At 36.6% G+C, this 25,917-nt stretch overlaps 2 protein-coding genes and 2 long non-coding RNA genes across 4 annotated transcripts; 1 reads left to right on the forward strand and 3 right to left on the reverse strand.

Annotated features, from left to right (window-relative positions):
* Positions 1-11,057: 11,057 nt before the first annotated feature.
* On the reverse strand, positions 11,058-13,068 carry LOC130051930 (uncharacterized). Its single transcript, XR_008800203.1, has 2 exons — positions 12,933-13,068; positions 11,058-12,746 (listed from the first exon to the last, which is right to left on the reverse strand). It is a non-coding gene; the product is annotated as an uncharacterized LOC130051930 (long non-coding RNA).
* On the forward strand, positions 12,743-14,780 carry LOC130051929 (uncharacterized). Its single transcript, XM_056155227.1, has 3 exons — positions 12,743-13,118; positions 13,237-14,101; positions 14,190-14,780. The coding sequence occupies exons 1-3, from the start codon at positions 12,879-12,881 to the stop codon at positions 14,546-14,548; spliced, it is 1,464 nt and encodes a 487-aa protein (XP_056011202.1). The 5' UTR covers positions 12,743-12,878; the 3' UTR covers positions 14,549-14,780.
* A 1,442-nt stretch (positions 14,781-16,222) lies between these two features.
* On the reverse strand, positions 16,223-19,549 carry LOC130051529 (probable ATP-dependent DNA helicase RecS). The gene is made up of 5 exons (XM_056153502.1): positions 19,364-19,549; positions 18,824-18,947; positions 18,578-18,704; positions 17,709-17,879; positions 16,223-17,347 (listed from the first exon to the last, which is right to left on the reverse strand). The coding sequence occupies exons 1-5, from the start codon at positions 19,547-19,549 to the stop codon at positions 16,852-16,854; spliced, it is 1,104 nt and encodes a 367-aa protein (XP_056009477.1). The 3' UTR covers positions 16,223-16,851.
* A 2,151-nt stretch (positions 19,550-21,700) lies between these two features.
* On the reverse strand, positions 21,701-24,437 carry LOC125682324 (uncharacterized). The gene is made up of 2 exons (XR_007372514.2): positions 24,320-24,437; positions 21,701-22,148 (listed from the first exon to the last, which is right to left on the reverse strand). It is a non-coding gene; the product is annotated as an uncharacterized LOC125682324 (long non-coding RNA).
* Between the last annotated feature and the right edge of the window lie 1,480 nt (positions 24,438-25,917).

Below are 25,917 nucleotides of genomic sequence, written 5' to 3' on the forward strand. Positions count from 1 at the left end.
ACGTTTTCCATAGCGTTGGTATAATTTTTTTCCCTACACGCATAAGCTGTGTAGTTATAAAGTTGTCATATATTGTATCTTTTTCCTTAGACTTCTCTCCCATTCACCTATTTGATTGTTGATTTTGATTTTAATGCTAGATCTGTGTCTTGAGATTGACCTTGTTTGTTGTTTGATCGTGTTCTTCTGGCTATCATTATTTTTCGCTGTTCACCATATCCGAATCATCAATGGTACGGCCTACCTAATATTGTTTTGAACTTAATCAGTCCATATCATTATCTTCCCACCATTTTACTCCATAATCACATTGTTTTGTAAGTTTTCCCTCTAAATTTATCTGATTTCTGTAATTTTCAAGAATAATTCTATTTTCATCCCGACCCGACCATGGTACAAACTCTCTAAACCATAGTCAGTAAACACGCTTTACAACGAAACCACCACCATTTTTATCACTCAGTACAACAGTGTGTCACTCTTGTCATCAATGTAGTTTATCGATACTTGTCGTTTTTGCGTGTTATTTGTTTATGTAATATATGTCTCTTGATAAAGACGCGGGTTGCGTCGAAAATTCGAGTTTTAAATAACCAACAGTGTCGTGGCCTTTTCGGTGCTTATATATATATATATATATAATGCGCATCTGGTGCATCAAAATTGGTACTGTGTAAGTTTTACATTAACAATTTAATTACATGTGTAACAAATAAAAGATAGAAAAAGTTGTACCAATCTGTATTTTCTAGTCGGCGCTGGTCGTCGACTTCGTCTTCGCTTGATCCATCCGATTCGCTAGGATCTGTCGCTTCAGGTTCAAACCGATATATGAGACAATGTCCTGTTGATGTTCCTCGTGTTCTTCGAAGGATGATATCTCAAATGACAAATGTAGGTCAATATCGGACGAAGAATCCGAGGTTACACTGTTATCGTTTACAGTTGCCATTTCAAAGCTGATGTAAAATGACGTCAGGCAAGTATTTTGCTAATAATAGTACAACCGGAAGTTGCCTTGATTGGTTTTAATCAGGTGCGAAAATCGACAACTTTGAACGGGAATAATTTCCTTATCGCCGCTATACTGACTGTAAAATTTTGGGATATTGATTTTCGTGTTATTCTACACCAATTAAACAAAACTTTGACTTCACGGACTCTTTAAAAACTTACGTTTGTTTTCGTTAAACTACTTTAGTATTTATTAGATTATAATTATACAATATCAGTTAGGTTCTTCTCCTGAAGGAGGCTCACAACTGGTCTCCGTAGACTGTCGAATCTCTGCTAGAGCTGCCATCCGTCCGCACTGCTTCAGGTATCCCATCTATCTAGATGTCACATGTAGCTAGGTCGTGCGCAAAACCCGCGCACGATCCTGGTAGCTGAGTCGTTCCCAGAACGGCTCGCCCTTATCTACTACACTACCCTGAAATACTAAAATAAGAGTAAAAAATCGGATATAAGTCAGTTTTCTTCGTTTCGTTGTAATGACAACTTGGGATAATACGATATGAAATTAATCACTTTAATCGATGCTAGATTTTGATCTTACAAAGAAATAAGTTTTGATAATTGTTGAATGCCTGTTCGTTTCTTCAATCCGTGATTTTAGTAGGGGATGTTTACTCCTCCTAGGCACCTGATCCCACCTCTGGTGTGTCCAGGGGTCTGTGTTTGTCCAACTATCTATTTTATATTTCTTATAGAAGTTATGAGCTTGATCACTGTTCGTTATCTTCACCTTTCATCAGCCTTATGGAAATTTTAGAACGTCTACAATCAATCAATCAAACATTCTCAGGTCTTTCCGGAAAGCTGAGAATAACAAGAGGTACTGTGAGCAATGCTCACTAAGAATACCCCCGCTTACCCCAATCTCCCAAAGGGTGTTGGTAATAGGTATAAACTACCTCTTTTCTGAGTGTAAAAAACAAATGGCATGACAAACCGAACCATATTGCTACTTCGATGTCCAGTGCGCGTGACCTTTGACCTTTTGACCCCCAAATCGATAGGGAACATCTTCATCCCATGGGTAGTCCATATGTATGATATGGTGACTGTAGGTGGAAAGGATAACGCTTTAGAGCCCGGAAACCATATTGCTACTTCGATGTCCAGTGCGCTTGACCTTTGACCTTTTGACCCCAAAATCGATAGGGAACATCTTCATCCCATGGGTAGTCCATATGTATGATATGGTGACTGCAGGTGGAAAGGATAACGCTTTAGAGCCCGGAAACCATATTGCTTCTTCGATGTCCAGTGCGCTTGACCTTTGACCTTTTGACCCAAAATCGATAGGGAACATCTTCATCCCATGGGTAGTCCATATGTATGATATGGTGACGGTAGGTGGAAAGGATAATGCTTTAGAGTCCGGAAACCATTGCGTCTACAGACGGACGGACGGACAGACGGACAACCCGATTCCAGTATACCCCCCCCCCCCCCCACAACTTGTTGCGGGGGTATAATAACGATTGGTTTTATATAGCGCTTTAACGTTTTTTCCAGCGTATGGGGGCCTCCGTGGCGGAGTGGTTAGAGCATCGCGCTCAAAATCACACGGTCTCTCACCTCTGTCGGTGTGGGTTCGAATCCAGCTCGCACCGGTAAGTGAGAAAGTTTCCCAGTTTACTTTCGGAAGGTCAGTGGTCTCTTCCCAGCTACATTGTATCTGGGTTCTCTCTTCCACTAATAAAAACTTGGCGCCACCAGATAACTGAAAAATTGTTGAATGTGGCGAAAAACATCAATCAATCAATCAATCCAGCGTATGCTGCTCAAAGCGCTTTACAATACATTTGTAATTGCGATTGGTTTACATTGTGTAGGTGGTCAGTGTTAGTCAGAGGCAGATCTAGGAATTGAGGTAAGGGGGCGACGGGGCCGCCTTGAGGCACCAGTAGGGGCCCATGGATTTTACAGATTTCATGGGGCTTGAAATATGTCTCCTACTTAGTTATTTTACTCTTTTCTGTCTTTTTTTTTAATAAGTTGAAATTAATAAAATAACGCAAATTCTAAGGGTATTTGGAATAAATGTAAGTTCTCCCTATACAAGTAATTCATTTTGTCATTTATTCCTCTGAGAGTGAAAGAAATTCTTGCTTCTTTAATCGTTTACATTTTTCTTAACAACGGACCACGGTTTACCTTAAATTTGAAAATTTAGGGGGCTGCGCCGACTGCGCCCCTTTTAATCCATAATAATTTTAACTAGGTCCATACTTGTCATTTTATGAAGATTTATAATTATATTAAATATATATACGAAAGGTGAAGATAACGAACAGTGATCAATTTCATAACTTCTATAAGCAATACAAAATAGAGAGTTGGGCAAACATGGACCCCTCGACACACCAGAGGTGGCGTCAGGTGCCTAGGAGAAGTAAGCATCCCCTGTCTACCGATCATACCCGCAGTGAGCCCTATCTGTAGTCAAAATCAGTGTGCCAAGAACAGCCTAACAATCTGTATCAAACACGTCAGACAGCATTTGGCTCAATGATAAGGTTGTTGATTGATTGATAGTATATTGTTTATATATATTGAGGGACTCTCGAGAATATTTCACTTATATGGAGACGTCACCACTGCCGGTGAAGGGCTGCAAAATTTAGGCCAATGTTCGGCGCTTACGGCCTTTGAGCAGGGAGGGATCTTTATCGTGCTACCTGCTTAGCGGTCTCATCCAAAAGACTGCCCCATTTGAGTCGCCTCTTACGACAAACAAGGGGGTACTGAGGACCTATTCTAACCCGGATCCCCACGGGAAATTGGCAAACTAAATCGTTATAACGACCATAGAATTTGCGAAATGCTGTCTTTAAACGAGACTGTTAAAGCCCCTGCAATCAACTTGTTTAAGAGTAAACTGCCAACGGTACATAATACGCTTGTGGAAAGCTAAATTAATGAAGAATGTTTTTCTTTCATCATGATTTGTAGAACTTTGCTTAAAATAGTATCAGCAATCATCAGGACGTGACATGCTTTCTTTGTCACATATTTACAGTGATTTTCTTTTGTTGTTCAGATATTGTATCTGGTTATCACCAACAGGGTTTTGTTTATCGGATATATGTGATAAAACGAGCTCATCCCACCTTGATATCGCATGGGCGGTACTAACATCAGAATTACACAATAGAAACAAGACAGGGATAATTCAGTTTTCGTGAAGTTACTTTTGCTGTTTCACGGGTAAAGCGTGCGCCGATCGATGTCTGGGGCGTTGAAACAGACGAGAAGTGTTATGTATCAAATACATGTATACTCATACCTGTGACCGTTTTGCAGTCAGTAATGTTAATTGTCACATATTTACAGCGATTTTCTTTTGTTGTTCAGGTATTGTATCTGGTTATCATCAATAGGGTTTTGTTCTCGCATATGTGATAAAACGAGCTCCTCCCACCTTGTTATCGCTTGGGCGGTATACCTAACATCAGAATTACACAATAGAAACAAGACAGGGATGATTCAGTTTTCGTGAAGTTACTTTTGCTGTTTCACGGGCGAAGCGTGCGCCGATCGATGTCTGGGGCGTTGAAACAGACTAGGTATGCTACACCACATCTTCACAAGTCAAGGGTTATTGATTCGTTACCTCGCACTAACCCTTGACATCAGTCGCTATTTAAAAGTTGGGCTCGAGAAGAAGGATGACGCAATACGCTAAAATTAATCAGCCAATGGGATTTCTTGTTTCAGATGAAAGTTTGGTAAGGGAATAAACAGAAAGTAAAAAATGGCGTCCGTTGACGAAAAGATATATGAAAAACATCAAATCGATCATTTGACTGAAAACCAAAAGCTTTCGATATCATGTATCAGAGAAGGAAAAGATGTTTTTATTGGGACTAAAACCGGCAGTGGTAAATCGCTATCTTACGAAGTTGTTCCCATTATTTTGGACAATTTGTTTAATTTGTTAAAACATAGTCGACAAACGTACTTCGACAATCCATCATTTTCATTCGGCTCATACCCCAAAACCTCGTCTAATTGTTTCTTCAAGCAAAACGAACTCCCGAAAATCAATCGACGGTATCTGTCTTGTGCTAATTGGCCACAAATTCTACACCACAATGCCGTCGCCATGCGTGTTTACTGTTTAGTTTTGTTTTCGACCGATTGTAAAAACCGTTGTCTGATTGCTTTGCAGCTTCAGGCTGCAAACCAATCATATGCTTCTTCTAGAGCCCAACTTTTAAATAGCGACTGATGTCAAGAGTTAGTGCGAGGTAACGAATCAATAACCCTTGACTTGTGAAGATGGCTACACCAGAGAAATTTGATATGAATGAAAAGTGGAAGATATATACATTGAGAATATAAAATTGATAACCTTCAAATTTACTTCATTTAGTCAAAAAATGCAGTTTTAGTAGAAAGCAAACCAAAAAAAAAAAAATATTTAAAAACCCTTGCTGGACTCGAACCTGCGATCTACAGTTCAGCAGTCGACGTGCTAACTTACTGAGCTAGGCATGATTTTTTAAATGAATAGAACAATATTGCTTATATCTATATTTTCCTCCATGTTTTAAAAGGAAGTCGGCCATTATGGCGATATAGAGTACATCCTTAACGAAAACTGATTATCCCTGGCAGTATCTATCACATATTGGTGGCTGTATAACACAAATATTAAAGTGGGAAAATGTTTAAAGACTTGCATTAGCAAACTCTTTATAAAATGAGAGAGAACTATGTAATGGTTATCTTCTAGCATCCGAGTAATATTCACAGGCAGTCTTCTGTAACGAGTGCGCGGAGCGCACGAGTGAGAGAAGGGCCGCCCATCTCTTTGATAATGTGAATTTTACGAGGATGCTAGAAGATAACCGACTTGTCACATATTTAAAAGTTTCTCATTTTACATTTATTGAACCATACATTCAATACAATGGTAGATTGCCATAGATGCATATGTATATAAAATTCAATACGCTTTACCCGTAAAACAGCAAAACTAACTTAACGAAAATTGATTATCCCTGTCAGTATCAATCACATATTGGTGGCTTCATAAATAAACGTAAAGCGTTCGCCGATCGATGTCTGGGCCGTTGAAACAGACGAGAAGTATTATGTAACAAATACATGTATACACATACTTTTGACCGTTTTTGCAGTCAGTAATGTTAATTAGCTCTCTCTCTCTCCCCCCCCTCTCTCTCTCTCTCATTTTATAAAGAGTTTGCTAATGCAAGTCTTTAATCCTTTTCCCACTTTAATATTTGTGTTATACAGCCACCAATATGTGATAGATACCCGACACTGTCCAATAAGTGAACAAAAGAAACGGACTTCTACGCAAGACTGGTTATATTGTCAGACTATTCAAAATAGCTTTACTCATAATTATCATTGTCAATGGGTTTACCTGAGACTGTCCATTCTTAGAACAAAAGATGTAATGTTTTAAGTAGGATATAAGCCTCAAACTCAGAGATCAGTTCTTTCTCTCACAGAATGGACAGTTAAGCTATTTTGAATACTCGGATGCTAGAAGATAACCATTACTTACATCGAAAAAACAAGAAAAATGATGTACTCTCAATGTAATATTTTCACTTAGCATAAGATGCATATTTACATGCCCAAACGAATCAGCCTGCATCCTGCTACTACGACCTTGACCTTTAAAAACAAGAGGCATCCTCCACTTTGCATAGAGTGTATGTGCACAAAGTTTGACGGTCCTAGCCTCAACAGGCTTTAAATAGGCAGCGGTTTATATACTGCATACAAGGTTTTCTATAGGCATCTTCCTCTCATCGTGGCGATCAAATATATCAAGTTTCAATATCCTGGAGCTTACGGTTCGGTTTGTATCCTGCCCACAAGGTTTTCCAACTAAGTAATACTGCGACCTTGACCTTTGATCTATAACTTTGGAAAACAATAAGCAAGGTGAAGATAACGAACAGTGATCAATCTCATAACTCCTACAAGCAATACACAATAGATAGTTGGGCAAACACGGACCCCTGGACACACCAGAGGTGGGATCAGGTGCCTAGGAGGAGTAAGCATCCCCTGTTGACCGGTCACACCCGCCGTGAGCCCCATATCCTGATCAGGTAAACGGAGTTATCCGCAGTCAAAATCAGTGTGCCAAGAACGGCTTAACAATCGGTATGAAACACGTCAGACAGCATTTGACCCAATGCGAGGTTATATTGACGAACTAGATCGTTATAACGACCATAGAATTTGCGAAATGCTGACTTCAATCGAGACTGTTGAAATCCCTGTACCATCAACTTGTTTGTCAGTAGCTTACCTCGATTTAAAAACTGACTATACGCAGAACAAGCTCTTGCATATCGAATCAGTTGAGATATATAAACACCATATGCAGGTGATAATGGAATATTGCTACATAAATGTGGGAAGTTGACGATGGAGAAGCTGAAATCATCCCGTTTCATACAATTGAGTTGTCAGTTTGCCGTTAATGTCTACTTTTAATAAAATATCTAAGTATGAAGCAGAAGTGGACGACTCTGTGGTGTCCTTTATTTCGAGCTCACAGGGATATATCAAATCGACATATGAATGAAAGCTATCATTGTTAATAGACAAAACGTCATCGATATATCTAAAAGTCGAATTGAAGGTCACAGCGAGAGATTTTTCTTCTTACGTCGAAGTTTTTTTGAATAAATTCTGCTTCATATGAATATAAAAACAGGTCAGCTAACAAAGGAGCACAATTCGTGCCCATTGGGAATTCCAAAAGACTGTTGGAAGGCCTGATCACCAAAGACCACGAAGATATTGTCAATGAGGAACTCTAGCATATTTTTTATTTCAACTTCAGAGTACTTGTGCGTGGAATCAGAGTGGTGTTTAACAAAGTAAGTTTTTGAATGACTGATCACTAGATATGAATATTTCCGTTTTTGTTGAGGAAGCAACTGTCTATGATGTCAAAAAGTCTAGTCTTTAATTTATCGTGAGGAATGGTCGTGTATAGTGTTGAAAAGTCATAGGTTTTAATGCTATTGATTTTGGGAAAATTCTGTGATTTCAAGTTTACTAAAAGTTCTTTAGAATTTTTTAGAATCCACATTTGATTAACACCACTTCTGGCATATGTAGTCGCACAGTAAGTTTGAAGTTTCTCCTTCACAGCTGTTAACATTTTCGTGAGGAGCAAAGATAGGGGCTTGGTAGAGCACTTACTGGATCCAGCAATGTATCTTTGTTTGTAAGGGTTTTTATGTAGTTTAGGAATCCAGTATAGGTACGGTAACTCATATTCATTCAACCCATTGACTGGAATATTAAATGTGTCTAAAACTGACACTGGAGTATAAGTATGATTACCAAAAGTGGAATTAATGCCAAGTTCGTTTAAAATACAGTTGTAATAATGAGCCTTAGAAACAAAGACAATGTTGTTACTAGCTTTGTCAGCTGGAACCAAAACATATTCCTCATGTAACCTATCTAATTCTTTTATCACTTCTGGTTTACTAAACACAGAAGGATAGATGGTACGTACTTTTGTTTTCATGTGTCTAATGCGGGATTTTAATATCCCTCTTATGCTTTTAACCCATTCTGACAATGTATCAAGTTCTTCAAGAATCACAAAGATACTGCATGCATCTAGCAAATATGCTTATGTGGTGTTAGATAGAATGTTCTATCGTTAAAATGATAATGTCCTACGGACCCGATTTAACGATAGAATGCATCCTATATACCTGCAATGTAGCAAAATGAACATTGCACACAGTGCATGTTTCGGTAAAATTATGTAACACATCACTCATATGCATTTGGAAAGTTACCTTAACGACCCACTTGCCGTTAAATCCATTTTAATTAGTTGCATTTGAGAATGTAAACCCACGAGTTTGAATTTCGCTGCTAACACCTTCCATTTTACCGGAACTTGTCATTGCGTATGCGCACAGCGTGAAATACTGAATATTAATGACGTTCCAAATATGGAGATATAGCCTTTTACGGAAAACGCTACTACGCTCTTTACTACTTCGTTATTTGACATGAAAATGAATTTAAAGTTTGAAATAAACGTTAGAAATCGAGAAATATATGTGAATTAAATATTGTAACATGGGATTGAAGTAATATTCTCCCTATATAAACTTTTGCTGAAATTTGATTTCATTGATAAAGAAAATTAACCAGAGTGCACTGAGGCATGCAGGAATTATGGGAAAACAGTGGATGCTTCAGAAAATGGCGGGTACGGATGAAGCCATCAACATTCCTAATTGTTTTTAATGGTTTATGTGATCTCATAATCAAAATGGAATCCAACAATTGCATAAGCTGTGGAAAAACTTTTTCATGTTCCAAAAAACCTGGAAACAAGAAAAGTCTGACTTCTAAATTGGTTAGGATTGACAGAACTGTGAAAGATGTTTTACAGAAAGACTTAGGGGTAAAGTTTACTCCAGAGCAGAAAAAACGAAGATTCCTGTGTCCACAATGCATTTGGACCATATCTTCATTTGCCAAATCTCAAGAAGCTAGTGCACAAGCCCTTAAGAAGATTAAGGAGACAGCTCATGGACCAACCTACCTTGCCAAGAAACTTAGAAGTCCTATGATCACTCCCAGAAAAATTAAGAAATTACGAACGGTATCACCACAGAAGGTAATAGTGATTATTGTGTATGCAGGCAAGGTTTAATTAATATATTAAATGAGTTAGAATTATATATATATATATATATATATATATATATATATATATATATATACATGTATATATAAATGATATTCTCAATTCTGTCTGTCCTTCTAGCCAAACTTTTTCAAAGTCGGGGAAAATTCTCTAATTGTTGAAAATATGAATTCATAATTCACTTTAAATTTTGTTGAATTTCACACCTGAGCTTTGATATAGTAATTGAAAAATTGTGCCAATATTGGTTTCAGGAAGAGTTACTAATATAATCTATCTAAAATTGTTTTTCATGGTTCATTTGTGTGTAAAGATTCTGAGTGTGATACAACAATATTTATATAATAATGATATTATGATTACACAAAACATACAATGGTTACATTGTAACTGGTATACATATATAATTATATATTATTTAAAATTTGGTATTGTGGAAAATGGGGTAAATTTGGGGTGTGTTTTGTTATCACTGAGTAAACCATGACACCAGTGTTTCACAAACATGTTTTGTCATCTTTACTTTCTTGTCCTCCACGAACACACACATTCTGCTCAGAACACATTTAAGCATTTCTGTCAATTCTGTGCTAGTCAAATTGTTTAGATAGATATGTCCTCTTTCACTACTTTGATCTGGTTAATATTGAATTGTTATAGTTTAATTTTGTGTCCCCTCTTCCAGGAGGGAGACATGTTTTTTACCTTTCTGTCTGTCTGTCAGTGTCAGGTTGTCCGTCTGCCTGCCACAAATGTTTTTGAATGCTTTTCTTCCAGTGTGGCTTATTGTATTGACTTGAAACTTGGTACAATGCCTCATTGCCATTTGCAGATCATGCATTTTGTCAGGACAGGGAGTTCAATTCTTAATATCCTTAAAGTTATATAATGAATCTAAGAGGGTTGGGTGTAAAATAGCTTTAGAACACTCCTATAGCTTATATGGTTTATTGGATAGCTTTTAAATTTTGTACAATACTTTATTATTATTCAATGATGTTCACTTTGTTCTGACTTAGGGATCTAGTATTTTCCAACAATTCACAGTGGATCAAAGAAGAGTGTTTTATAGCTATATTTCATAATTATTCAAGGGTATGTTCACTTTCTGACTGACAGCAATGACATTGGTCACATCGATGCTGAATCTTTCCCCCATCTTTTTCCTCATTGCACAAAGTGCAGATCAAAATTTCTTGTGCTCCTGCTTGTGTTTTCTCCTCCCAATTGCAGTATGTACGTTAAGAGGAAGGGGTGTAATTTGGAACACTTTCAAATTGTGGAGCTGGGGAGACATTTCTTTTTAACTAAAACAAATTATATATATATTTTCAGTTTATGTAAAATTATCACTGAGACTAAGTATGAAAACAAACATTTATTTCTATGTTACATAGTCACAAGAGGTGCCATCAGGAAGTGGTGAGAGCATGTCTCAGACACAATACCCACAGATTAAAAGAAAAAAGGTAAACAGTATATGCTTGTTTTGAAACATAATGTCATGCATCTAAGTTAAATGTTCAGATAAGTACAAAATATGATACTGTTTCAAAAACACATTTTGTTCATTTAACATACTGACATAATAAAAGGTGAAGATAATGTTCAGTGATCAATCTCCTAATATAGAATATCAATGTTTTTTAGCTAACAAAGGCAGAGGTAGATGTCAATAGGGCATTGACTTATCTCAGACTGCGACAGTATAGGAGGGGATTAAAACTGCTAATGAGCACAAGATCTGGAGCCCTGAAAGCTATCTACTCCCTCACTAAAGAGGCTGTTCAGGATGAGATGGGAATTTTCTTGAAACAAAGTAATTCAAAGTTTGGGGCACATAAAGGAATTCAACAGTGGAAAGAGTTTAGATGGAATGATTTCCTTGATGAGATGAAGGTGCATTGTCCTCTACTCACTGCTTGTTTACTTGGCGCTCTGACATCAAAAGGAACAATGGAGACAATGACACTACGAGGTAGACCCCATATTTCAGCTGCACCTACCATAGGCACAGTCATGTCCATTCTGGCATACCAAACAAAACCGAAGAAAATGGCAAACTTGCAGGAGTTAAATGCCCTACAAATGTGGCTTGCAAGTTGTAAACGTCAGGTAAAATAGAAATTAAATTAAATAATAAAGTTGCAATATATTTCATTAGGAGAAGCATGTATATGGAAATTAATATGTTAATTATTATCAGTAACTGAATTCATTTCAATGTTCAAAAACATGTGTTTTGTCATTTTAGTTGTTTAGCCGATTCAATCATTTGGGACTGTGTGTTGGTATTCATGGTACTATGAATGCAGTAGACAGGATCAGGAGAAATTTTGATTCTACAGTCTTTGAATGGCGAAGTTCAATCACGGATCATTTACTCCTACCATCAGATATTTCCACAGCAGACACTATTCCATATGCAGAGAGCTCAACACCAATGTCAGTGGACACACCTGCTCAATCACCTGTGCGACATTCTCAGTCACCTATGCGTCAACCTGTCATTCCACTACTTAGGAGGCCATCATTAACTAGTGATTCTGATGACCCAAGTAGTAGGTTAAGCACGTCTTCTGACAACGTATCAGAACCTCGAGGTAATGTTTTGTTTAAAGTCTGAATATTTTATAATTATTGAAACACACAAATAACATTTGTGAAGCAGACTTTCTATGAATGTTCTTTCCACTGATACCTGCCTTTATTCCAGGAAAACCATGTTTTTCTGTCTGCTTTGATAACGTTAATCAAAAAACTACAGTCAGGCACCAGACAAGGGACAAAAAGAATAAGATGTTCAATATGGTGCAAGCATATGCAGCCTTAGATCGCATCAACACTCTTCACCTCAGTGATGAACAACCCTCTCCAGATGATATTCTGAATATTCCTCTGTTCAAATTGCTTCCCTGTGAATTGGATGAAGTGGACTTAAGGTCACAGATGACAGTGCTTGTTGAAAGAATACTTTGCAAAAGGATACCATTTTTTAATGAAATGGAGGATAAGATTTTGTGGCATATTCCTCATCAATATTCACAACTGTCTACAAAGAAAAGTGAAATGGTAGGTGTTAATCTAATTATACACATATTATATATGAATTTTATTATTGACCAAACCATTGATTACATCAAAACATTATACAAATTGTACTTGGTAGGTTTTACTTGGTGTTATGGACAAAGATGAGAGTAGAGTTGCAGATACCATCGACATTGTAAATGAATACCATAAATATGTTCCAATGAAACCGGATGGTTCACCCTTGATAATACCCCTTCATGCTGATGGCTTGAGTTGTGAACGGGTAAATGATGCTCAAAATGCTCGGGTTAATGGGACAACAAAATGGCAGCAACTTCAAGGGATGATACCTAACATTCAAGAATGGCACAAGAGATGTTTGCTTCTTCAGGTAACATATCTATTTAAACATGAAATACTAATTTGAGCGTGGAGTACATTATCAAATTATAATCTGAATTACATATTATTATACTTGTATCACTGTCTATTCGTACTATCTTCTGTAGGACATATTTGATGAACTGTACACAGGAACGAGTGCAAGGGAAGTTGGAACATTATTTCATTTAAAGAATTACTTTGAGCAAAGAAATGTTACTGGAAATGTGAAGGAATCTTTCAATTACAATGAAGAATTCTTGGAGTTTTGTACAGAGGGATATATCACTTTGCTTGCTCTGAACATTTTAGACATGGAAAATCTGACAGATGTTCCAGATGTGGATGATAAAGTTTCATGCCTCCACAACACTTCAAGCAAAGTGATAGACAGTGTATTTCAATCTATATCATCTGTTGTTCAGAAAATTACAAAAACAGGCGAGAGGACACAAGAAAATGAGCTATATCCATTTTGTATCTGTAAGTTGGAAAAGCCAGGAGCTATCATGATTTTTTGCAATAACAAAAACTGCACAAGAGGAATCTGGTTCCATATAGAGTGTGTGGAAATGGAAGAGGAAGACATTCCAGAGGGTGTTTGGTATTGCAGTACTGATTGTGAAAAAGAGAAGTCAGCTAGAAGAACAAAGAAAAAGACGACGGCAACCACTTTAACAGATTTTAAAATGGATTATGTCCTTCTCCTCATCTGGCGAGGGCTTTCGCAGATGTCAAGGAAAGATGCTATTAGGGAGAACAATGGGAAGATGATGATAATCCATTGGAAATTTGATCTCCTGCAGTTTTTTTCCAGACACCACCCAAAATACTTCCTCTTGTGCACCAGACTGCTCCTAGCAGTAAATGGTGCAGTTTCACCTAGGTTACAAAAGACATTGATTTGGAACAGAACCATCAGTTCCAATGGTGGACTGGGGAAGAACATTGAAATGGATTTGCAAATGGAGTACTTCAATAAGGAGTACAAAGGTAAACAATTTTTTTCAATATCCTTCTGTTAATGGAAGTTACTCTGTAAATCATTCCAATTTCCAAAAAATCTTTTTATATTTTTCAGAGAGTGTTAAAGATGCCGCAGGACACTTGACACCCGACACAGTGGCAAGGCACAGCCAAATGATTGGGATAGGGAAAGAGGTTGCCAAGGTGTACGACATAAGTGTGAGTGGTATGTCAGGACGCACTATCCACAAGGGTGGGGGAGTTGATAGATCAAAAGACTTTTCTGACTTTATCGAGCTTCTTCTTCCCGAGAAAATCTTTTGTGCTCATCCAGGAAGACATTATAAAAGTTTTCCTGATGTTGACGTAAATGTACATGCAAAAGCCCATCCCAAAACCATTCGAGAAAGACTGGAGAGAATACGAAAAGAGGAGAGCAGGAAGTTGAAGAGAAGAAATAAAATGTTAGAATAGGGGACAATTTTGTAGACTTAGTTTTTATGTTGTATTTGAAATATATTGGCGTTTTGACCTTGCATTATTTCCAACGAACTTATCAGAATGTGTATATCATTTGCAAATTCTTTTTTGTCCATTAGTTCTTTATGTGCAAGACTTAAAATTTTAAGAAATCTCTTTAGACAGTTAAAATCCAATCTCATTTTTTGGGGTTGTAGTGTACTAATCAAAATAAAATTGAAATGACTGTCATGCTCAATTCACAATATGAAATTTTCTGGTAGTTGTACAGTGAGCTTTTGCTGTTATGTATACAACATTCAAGAAAAATCCAAGAATATATAAACATTGAAAAAATTAGTTCTTCAATTTCAAAGTAAAATTTTTTTTATCTATCATTGATTTTGCATTCTTTAAATAAACAAGCAATCATTCATTCAATGTATTCTGTTTAGTAACAGTTATTGTCACTGTTTAGCTCACATGAGATGAAATTCCTGATGACCAGTTGTCTGCAAACTGTTCATATTAATCCATTACTTCCTCCCAAATCGGTGAACCCCTTTGATCAAATTTGGCATAAATCATTGTTGTGTGAAGGCGATTCAAGGCGTACAAATAATGGACTCTAAGGTGTTAATCAAACTTGGGCAAAAAATAGGGCAGGTTCATTTAAAAAATATTAAGAACCACTGTGCCAGAAAAGTTGAAATTTATATGCAAGTTTCCTTATATCTTACATGATGTACATTAAATTCTGTTTACCCCCCCCCCCCTTCCCCGCGAGTGGCTCCCCAACATGATATTGAAGTTTGAATATTCATGACATTAATAAAAACCAGATTCTTTGTTGCAGAACCACAACAAATTAGATAAAAAAAAAATAATGTTCCTAAGCTTTATGAATTCAATATTTTTATTTTCTTCAAATTATTGAACTTGGAATTGGGTGGATCAAATTTACCGTAAGGACAGGAAATCTTTTTTAAAAAGTTTTGACAATGAAGCATCCCCATGTGTGAATTGAAGTCGGATTATGCCATAACCTTTAGGTTAGGTTGCCCCAAAAAATTTCATTGGAATCTCCTTAAAAAGTCCAACTTCAGGGCCAAGTTTACTCGAGTGAGCAATGTGTCCCATGGGCCTTTATTTCTACTTTGAAGAATGCATCAAGAATCTAATAACAAACATTGTTGCTGTTTGATGTTACCTTGCAATTTCTTCAAAGTACAACTTGCCACAAAGCAGTATAGATTATGTAAGAAAATTATATATGATGGACTTTGAATCTTTTCACATTGGGATGAATATTGCAAGTCAGCTAGAGCTCCATGAAAATCTCAGTCTATCATTTAAAATGCTGTAAAAACTAATACATTTATACTTTCTCTTGTATATATCATTCTTACATAAAACATCTCGTTATTTGGACTGCAATTTAATTTCTTATGCAGCATTTGTGAAAACAACAACCACCTAGGTTTTCCACGATGACATCACAATGTTTAAAACACTAAGTTTTCATCATGATATTGTAGTTACTGGTATTTGAAATCCCTCTATATAAATGATAAGAAAACAGATTTCTATTTCAGTTTGTAACAATATTAAGGAAGAAACCCAGAATGAATGTAAAGATCAGATGTTTATTTTGTGTGAACTTCAAAAGTACTACCATTTAAATTCCTTTCATATTGACCATCATAAAAGGTACATATTAATAAACAATATGTGAAACAGTTGTATTATACATATACTCCAAGTTCCTACTGCTACTTTGTGGTTATGATTGTGATTTCAAATGGAGGCATATTTTACAACAATTAGAAGCCACTATGAAAAACATCACCTACTTAAGGAGGACTACTACATTACAGAAATTTACATGGATGAAAAGTTGAGGATATGTACAATATTATGAAATTGAAAATATGCAAAATTACTTATTAGTCAACTAGTGTTATTTTAGTGAAACAGTAATGTGGGGAAAAAATGTACCCCTGCCGTATTCGAACTGTAGTATACCTCCTTAAAACCCTTTAGCAGACAGTATAACTGTTGGGCACTCACAGTGTTAATTCAGCAACTTGTGCTCAAAATTTTTTCAAAAGAATTTGATGATTTGTGTTCACAGGAACAAGATTCCATGCATACACTGCAACACTTGCATTTAAAACATAAACATAGTTCATTACAGTTTTCATGTGAGTCTTCTGGAGATGGAATGGCAGTTTTTAAAAGACCTTTCAATTTGAAAGTCTTGAGTACTTCCTTCCTGATGCACTGGGTGGTGGCAGATTCCTTTTCCAGCATCGATTTTAGTCCTTCACTGGTGCATTTAGTAATGCTCCTTTTGTATGCGTAGCACACAGCATATCCATTTCGCCCATCCCTGGCACACCGACCAATCTCCTGCCAATAAGACAGGGATGATGGGGGATTCCCCAATGAATCACCATATCCACATTGGGAATGTTGACTCCCATGCCGAAGGCAATAGTGGAGATGAGTAGTTTCAAATGTCCATCGGGCGAGATGAAGTTTTCCATTATTCTCTCCTTTGACTGTTCATCCGTACTTGCGTGAAACATCTCCACCACTCTGTTATCTGCAATTTTATCACCACAAAACACTTTGTCTTCCAGCTCATCTAACACCCAATTAAAAATCTGTTGGCAAGTGTTTATAGATCTGACATACATAATCATCTTCCTGATGTTGTTTGGGTCTTGTGAATGAAAATGACCTGGCAGCCACTTCAGAGCTTCTTTTATGTTTTCTGTCACTTTTTCCACATGGAGGAAAATATTTGGTCTAAAAAATTAACCATGGAATTAGTGTCAAATTTTGTAAAGGATAGACAACGAGAGGCCCACAGACCTTATGAGTCACCTGAGTACTAGTTTAAAAAGTATCAGTAGTGCAAATTCTATGAAATTCCTCTTCTGCATATCTAAGCAAAATTGAAATTTACAAATTTAGTAAACGACTATCTACTCCTTCTAAATATCAACTTTGTTTCATTTTAGTATCAATAGCATTTTCAAAAAAAATAGCAATGTTTTACACCAAACACTATGTATACCAACATCCTGGAGTTGGAACCTGTACTCCGAGGATAATGATATACATGATAAATAGGCAATTTATTGGGTACAGCATTAAAAATGCTTACCTGTCTGGTAAAAGAGCAATGACTTTAGTGCTGTCCTCGGTCATCCCCAACACTTCATATATGTCTTTCTGGATATCTGCTGTAGCAGTGGCAGTCAACACAAGAGTTGGAGCAGACAGCCAACTCTGCAGTGTGGATACCTTTCGGTAGTCTGGTCTAAAGTCAAGACCCCTACAATAAATAATCATCTTTAATGCATAAATTACAATATTAAATTTGATTGGGTCTGGCTATATAATAGATGTGTGTATGTATATGTATATATATCCATATATACACACACAAACAATATTGAGGCGTAGGCAGATTTTGTAATTATTACAATACTAACATGATGGTATGACCTCATGATTTGGACTTGGTATATTTCTGAATCAAGATTTCCTATTAAAATTGCATCATGAAAAAAGAAAAATAAATTTTTGCGCATAATCAAGATATTTTCATATGTCTTCCAGTTTCTATTAAAAGAAACTGCTGCAGTGGTCAGTTGTTAAAATTTAGCATAGAATTACTTGTCTATTCTTGAAACTTTCTTTTGAGCATAGAATACATTAATTTACTGCATATAGGTAACTTGGAATGTTCTGAATTTTTATATATCTTTTTAAGCTTTAATGTTTATTGCATGATTTTCTTTGACCGTTTATTATTAGAAATAATTTTCTTTAAATGCAACATATAATTGGATTTTGTATGTTGTCGAATATTGTATTTTCATTCTCATGTAGACATTAATGTTCTAACATAATCTAGTATGCCAAATGTAAAGATATGAAATATGTACAAATACAGAACATATGAAATCATTCAAACAAAGGACCATACATAAGTAAACACATGTCATAAAAAAACCCAGTATCACCTACCATTGTGATATGCAGTGAGCCTCATCAAACACAACAACTGAAATAGCTGTTTTCCTAATTATTTTCTTCCATTTCGGCAATACTGCAGCTTCAGGGGAGGAAAATAAAATGCTGCTACCTTCAAGTTCTGAAATAAAAAAAAAAAACCATTTAGGATATTGTGACAGTGTACAACATGTAATCTTAAGTTAGAGGTGCATAGTTTTTTTTGTTTTTTTTTTTTTAATTCTGATGCATTATATGTACCTTCCAATGAAGTGGTGTCCAAAAGAGCTCTAGCTTTCACATTGTGGGCATTCAGTGATTGCACCTGATCCTGCACTAAAGCTCGCAAAGGAGAAATTACAAGAATTGTGTGCTTGCATTCCACCTAGAAAAAACCCCACAATACTAGCTATTATCAAGGTGTCATAAAATTGTGTTGCAAAATTGTGATGACAGGAAGAAAAAAGAAAGTTATTTAACTTTTGTTACATTAATATTGTTCGAACCCCTAACCAGAGGCTCAGGAAGCAAAATTACATTCATGTTCAAAACCTGATATCTATAACATGTATAATGCTATTTTTGTATATTCACAGACATATTAATCTCTGATACTCATTAGAACCAAAATCTTTATTTTGAAGACTATGTCTATGGTTAAATTAAAGTTCCATACAAAACTATCATAATGGCACATTTTTACAACAAAATAAAAGTTTCATAATTAGAGGTGACATTACATTAGTACAGAGCACTTTCACTGTAGTGAAGAAATGTTACATAATCATGCTAATAATTTACGTGAAGTTTGTCCAGCAGAAGTGGGATGAGTGTGTAAATCAGGCTTTTTCCATAGCCAGTAGGAAGCTGGGCAAACACATCCTTTCCCTCAAACACTGCAGAAAGTATCTCTATCTGTTCTTCTTTTAATTTGACCGGGAAATTGTGTACCCGCAGCAGATCGTCAACTTTCTGTCTCCACGCCATGTGTATAAACCGTTTTTTTTTTCACCAATGCCTTATATGGTAGTGGGCCGGTCTTATTTGCAAATTAGGTAAGCGTTCGTTTTTCGAAAACAGCAGGGTGTTCCGATGGCAGCTTCCGGTAAAATGGCAGTCAGTTCGAATCGAGAAAAGTGACATTTCAAAGTATTGAGTTTACAATATTATTATACGATTTTTTACAGTGTTAAGGACTTACAAATTACCAATGAGGTTTGTTGTATATAAATTTAACTTTAAATGTACGCATTTATTCTTTGATAAGTTTAAAATCGTTTTGGAGCGATTCCGCAATTTTCTGCTACATTACGGGTATATGGGAGGTATTCTAACTGTGGTGAGGGCCTGTCCCGAGACACAGTTAGATTATTCTAACTAATGTGGTGTATGCAAATATGCTAATGTAAAGTATGCAAATATGCTAACGTAGTGTTACAAAGTGTTAATGTAGAGTATGTGAATATACTAATGTAGTGTATACAAATATGCTAACGTATATTTAGATTACTAATCTAGTATACGCAAATATGCTGTTGTAGATTTTAATATCCCTCTTATGCTTTTAACCCATTCTGACAATGTATCAAGTTCTTCTTTTTTATATTTAGCCCATCGTCTGGCATAATCTTCGACATAATTCATAATAGAGATGAAGCACCTTCTTCTCATCATGATGATCGGATGTACCAAGTTTCAGTATCCTGGAGCTTACGGTTCGGTTTATATCCTGCCTAGAAGCTTTTTCTACCAACACTACGACCCTGACCTTTGACTTCTGACCTTGAAAAACTATTGGCAACTTTCTCTCATGTTGGTAATCAAATGTACCAAGTTGCAGTATATTCTGGAGCTTACGGTTCGGTTTGTATCCTGCCTACAAGGGTTTCCTACCAGTTTTCGTACTAAGTGATACTACGACCTTGGCCTTGAAAAACAATAGGCATCTCACATCATGGTGATTAAATGTCCCAAGTTGTAAAATCATAGAGCTTACAGTTCGGTCTGTATCCTGCCCACAAGGTCCGGACAGACAGACGGACGACGCCATACCATAATACGTGCCGTCTTTAACAAGCGTATAAAAACTTACTACACGCAAAACAAGCTCTTGTGTATCGAATCAGTTGAGAAATATAAACGTCATATGCAGGTGATAATGTAATACTGCTACATGAATAAGGGAAGTTGACGATGGAGAAGCTGAAATCATCCCGTTTGTCACAGTTGAGTTGTCAATTTGCCGTTAATGTCTACTTTCAATAAAATATCTAAGTATGAAACAGAAGTGGACGTTTGTCATAAATTTGAATTGTTAGTTTGTCGTATATATCTACTTTCAATAGAATTCCTAAGTATATGACTGAGTAGAAGTGTCTCATGGTCAAAGGTGAGGGGTCAAACTGGACATAGGAATATACTGTCCGTTCAATATCTTGAGAACCATTTGCTTGACAGACATCAAACTTGGTACACTGGTACGTCTTCAGGAGATGGCACCTATTGATTTTGAGGTCAAAGGTCATGGGTCAAACTAGACATGGGAATATAATGTCTGCTCAATATCTTGAGAACCCTTTTCTTGACAGACATCAAACTTGGTTCACTTGTACGTCTTCAGGAGAAGATGACCCCTATTGATTTTTAGGTCACATGGTCAAACTGGACATAGGAATGTACTGTCCATTCAATATTTTGAGAACCCTTTGCTTAACAGACATCAAACTTGGTACACTGGTACATCATCAGGAGAAGATTGCCTCTATAGAGTTTAAGATCACATGGTCAAGGGTCGAACTGGACAGGAATATACTGTCCGCTCAGTATCTTGAGAACCCTTTGCTTGATAGACATCAAACGAGCTTCTGTGATAATGTATTTAGCATAAAGTTTTATGTGAAATCTTTTAAACACATTAAACAATAGATTTTGATCATTTAATGTGAAAAACAAATGTTTGGAGAAAATCGTGAATCATTCCCTTTAAAGCAATACAACCTTAAATTAACCTCTCGACGGTCTATAACGGACGCTTACTCCTAAACACCTGATCCTTCCTCTGGTGTGCATAGGAATTATGACATTGTTCACTGTTATCTTCATCTTTCTCATATATAAAACAACCAGTATACACATATAGAACAGAATAATCATTTATAACTAAATTGCAAGGCACATTGTCAACATAAAAAAAATGAACATAACAATCAAATTAGAGCAAACATTGAAATTGTTCAGAATAGGGTGGAACATTGTCAAGTCTCTGGTAAACATCACCTATCTTTAACAATGGAGAAAGATACTCCATGTCTTTTTGTGGTATTGCGAAACACGGATAGCGGTAATCTAGCTGAATTTATAAGTTAGGTTTAAAGATTATCGGTAAATTCTACATGCTTGAAACCGGGTTTGTAGTTCTTATTTTTAACACAGTCAATCACGTGCAAGGAAAATCTTGGCGTGAGATTATGACGTAGGCGACAAAATGGACAGAACTGTTCGTTACAGGTGCGACACAAGTAGTAGTAAACCCACTCCCCGTCACAGAAAGAACATATCTTCTCATTATCCAAGAAGGCCCGATACTCTGAAACAAAGATGTACAATACTTAATAAATCACACATTTTACTGCAATCAGTTCAGTAATACTTGCATATACACGAACATGACGCATTTAACCCACCTGCTGATCGGTACAGACGATTTGCTTCCTTCACAGAAGACATCTTTTGCAATAAATTCGTCGATAAAAAAACACAATCATTTTACTAGAACGAAATGGGTAATCAATATGATTTAAGTCAAACCACTCTAGATTGTTTGAGTTTGAAAGGACTGCTTACAATAAGGTTTAAATCTATTTTCATACGTGAAAGGGTTGTTATTTTGTTTAAATGCACGCGTTAAGTCTGCCATTGTCACAACTTTCTCAAGTTACACGTGTGATTTTTTAAATCATTTAAATTAAATAGTAAGTGACGAATTTGCATTGTTTAATAAATGTTCCCTTCACGCTGGACTTATATACTGTACATGGGATTTGGAGTTTAATCATTACCAATTTACGACTTCAATAATTAAACTTTCTTCCAAAATTTTTACACCACCATGGTAACATCACTACATATACGTCGTCAACACCCCATTGTTTGACACGAGGGACGTTTACGTGCTGGTGACCGTTCTCTGGTATAAATTCATTTGGATAGGAGATCAATAGTTTTCCCTTTCTGAGTTATCACTTGGATTTTACTTGTCACTAACATGCTTATCTCGGTAATACATGTATGCTTTTGCGCAATGGATGGATAACTCCGTTTACCTGATCAAGACACTCACGGCGGGTAGGACCGGTCGACAGGGGATGCTTATTCCTCCAAGCACCTGATCCCACCTCTGGTGTGTCCAGGGGTCCGTGTTTACCTAATTCTCTATTTTATATTACTTTTAGGAGTTATGAAAATGATTACGGTTCGTTATCTTCACCTTTCATGGATGTTTTATATAGCCGCATTTTCAAGAGTATGAAGTAGTCGTACAGATATCAAATTCCGAGTTATTCCTTCGGATGCCCACTACGTTGTTATTTGAAGACAATTGCCATTACGAGCATTGACCATATTATTGACCGAAACAGTACTGACCAAAAAGCAGTGTCACCATTCTGATGACCGTTTTGACCCTTTGTTTGGATCACCTGTCCGTCACTCATTGCTATCCGTGCTATGTTTCCACTAACCTTTTCACATTCTTCTCAGAAATTACCTAGAAACATTCTTAGAGTAGGTATAACTTCCATGAATGAATTTCATGTTTAGTGGTTAGGTCGTTCACTTTGCAACCACGAGGACCGGGCTATGTCTGGTGCCGTGCGAAACTGAAGACGTTCAACATAGGCAATGTCCGTTCCTCCTATGAGCGTCGGACAATAACAGTGAAAGTCATGGGTCTTTTGGATGACCTAAAAGATCCCGGTATACGTTTAGCACGATAAGGAACACTCACTGCTACACCACTGAGCACGATGCATGTGTCAAACTTTGTGACACTTCTAAAGCTGACAAGGTCTCTGAGTGAAAAATTCTCAGATAAAACGTAATGCAATATACAAAAGCAGACGCATGTCCTATCTCCACAAGAGCACTGCAAATCGAAACATCCCCTCCTGACAGGAAATAGCTAAAAGACTACCTAGGTAACAGCGTGAATGGAATTAAAAGGCCATCTTATTATTAATCTAAATCATTAGTATTACACGTATTTAGTTTAGAAATAAACTGCCAGAGGTCCTGATTTAGGATTGGAGTGCTGCGGTCACTAAGTCAAAATAATAATTAAATCAAACACAAAATATTTTACTTGTCGACTTAATAAGATCATGAATTATTATTGTTTTATTCATACCACACTCCCTGTTGTAAATACACATTCACCGTCACGGTATTATGTATAAATACATCTCACAAAACAGGTTAATTCATTTCCATCGTTTTATTATATAGGTTAGAAAAGATTGACTACAAATAAATAAATAAAGCATTATAAGTACTTGATATAATATTGTGATGGACAGTGTATTTGATAATTTAATCTAAAGAAAGTTTAATACTGCGATGTAATTTTTACCGGAACACGTTTCCATACTATGGCACGCACACACAAACAAGCGTGTGAATATACAAATAGACAACTTAAACCCAATTTAAACTATGTGGCAGAAAATATGCAAACATATGACAAATAAATGTAATATTTACCGTGATTATGTGCCTGATATATTCTAATATAAATTGCTACAGCTGTTATTTCTGTTCAGTGTTGCACGATCAAAACAGACTATCGTGATTTCCGTTTACTCTAACATATAGAACACTTACGTACGGCCGGTAAGTTTCCGGAATGTCAATTACAATGACGTTTTGCCGGGGAGGGGGGTGAGGTATAAACCACGTGTGTTCTTTCCATTTTCTACCCTTAGGTGTCGCTGCTCGCTAACAATCTCCTAATGCCGAACTTTCAAAATTTTTGTAAACCGCTTTTTAAATTCTTATACAAACGTTTACTTTGTTTAAGGGAAAGGTAACTCTCACCAAATTGTTGCTTTTATGAAGAAAGTATTACTTACTAATATCATAAATGACAGTCTTTAACAACAAAATCCTTGCTTATAGATTACATCAATATTAATCCATCATATATTTTGAACTACCCGCCGCTAAAATAGGGGCCATTCAAGTTTAATTTATGACGTCACACCGTTGGTTCCGGTTTATTTCATCAGCAGCTCTGTAAACATGACAAGTCACGAACAGTTAAGTTTGGAGCCGTATAAATTTGAGCCCGGTCTTTTGAAAGAAGAAATTGAGAAAAGAAGACATTCAGTCGAGTCGCAGACCAGACAGATGGTACACGTTTCTTCATATAAATGTCTCGAACCTGAACTTGTCATCACGCAGATGATGGATCCACAGTTTACATGGTCTTTTCTTTTCACTCATATGGAGACGACAACACTGCCGGTGAAGGGCTGCAGAATTTAGACCTATGCTCGGCGCTTATGGTCATTGAGCAGGGAGGGATCATTATCGTGCCACACCTGCTGTGACACGGGACCTCGGTTTTTGCTGTCTCATCCGAAGGACCGCCCCCATTTAATCGCCTGTTACGACAAGCAAGGGGTACTGAGAACCTGTTCTAACCCGGATCCCCACGGGAAAATTAACTGCTTGACAGGAAGCCATCAACCTATTCATTCGTAAAATCTACCACATGCACATCTTTGATGATCTTAGAATCTCATCAAAACCGGAAGAGACGGTGTGACATCAAAATTATTGGTTTTTGTGGTCTTGAATACAGAAGAGTTCCTCATCATGGCAACCTCTATAGATACCGGGGATTTCAATTTTTAACGTTTTCAAATTAGTGCTGAAGCTTATCTAGACCGTATATCAACAGTAGTGTATGACATATTTTTCTTTATCATATAATGAATCCTATCATTTATCGTGTAATTTTTTTTTAGGTTGCCTTCCCCTTTAATCAATTTATGATGCTGAATGTTAAGATAGAAATCCTTTACCACTTGTAAATAAATTACCTTTTTTTTTATTTTAATCAAAATAAAACATTTCCCCCAAATTTGTGCGTGATCTTAGCTACATCAATCATTCTAATTCTTAAATTCCGTTTCGCGTTTTAGTCGTGCTATGACACTGGGTCTCGGTTGTTGGTTTTTTTTTGTTTTTTGTTTTTGCTGCCTCATCCGAAAGTACCACCCCATATAATTGTCTCTTACGACAATTAAGGGGTACTGAGGAATTAATCTAACCCGGATCCCCACGGGAAGAGCATT

Source organism: Ostrea edulis, chromosome 2, assembly GCF_947568905.1.
Source record: "Ostrea edulis chromosome 2, xbOstEdul1.1, whole genome shotgun sequence".
NCBI classification, from domain to species: Eukaryota; Metazoa; Mollusca; class Bivalvia; order Ostreida; family Ostreidae; genus Ostrea; species Ostrea edulis.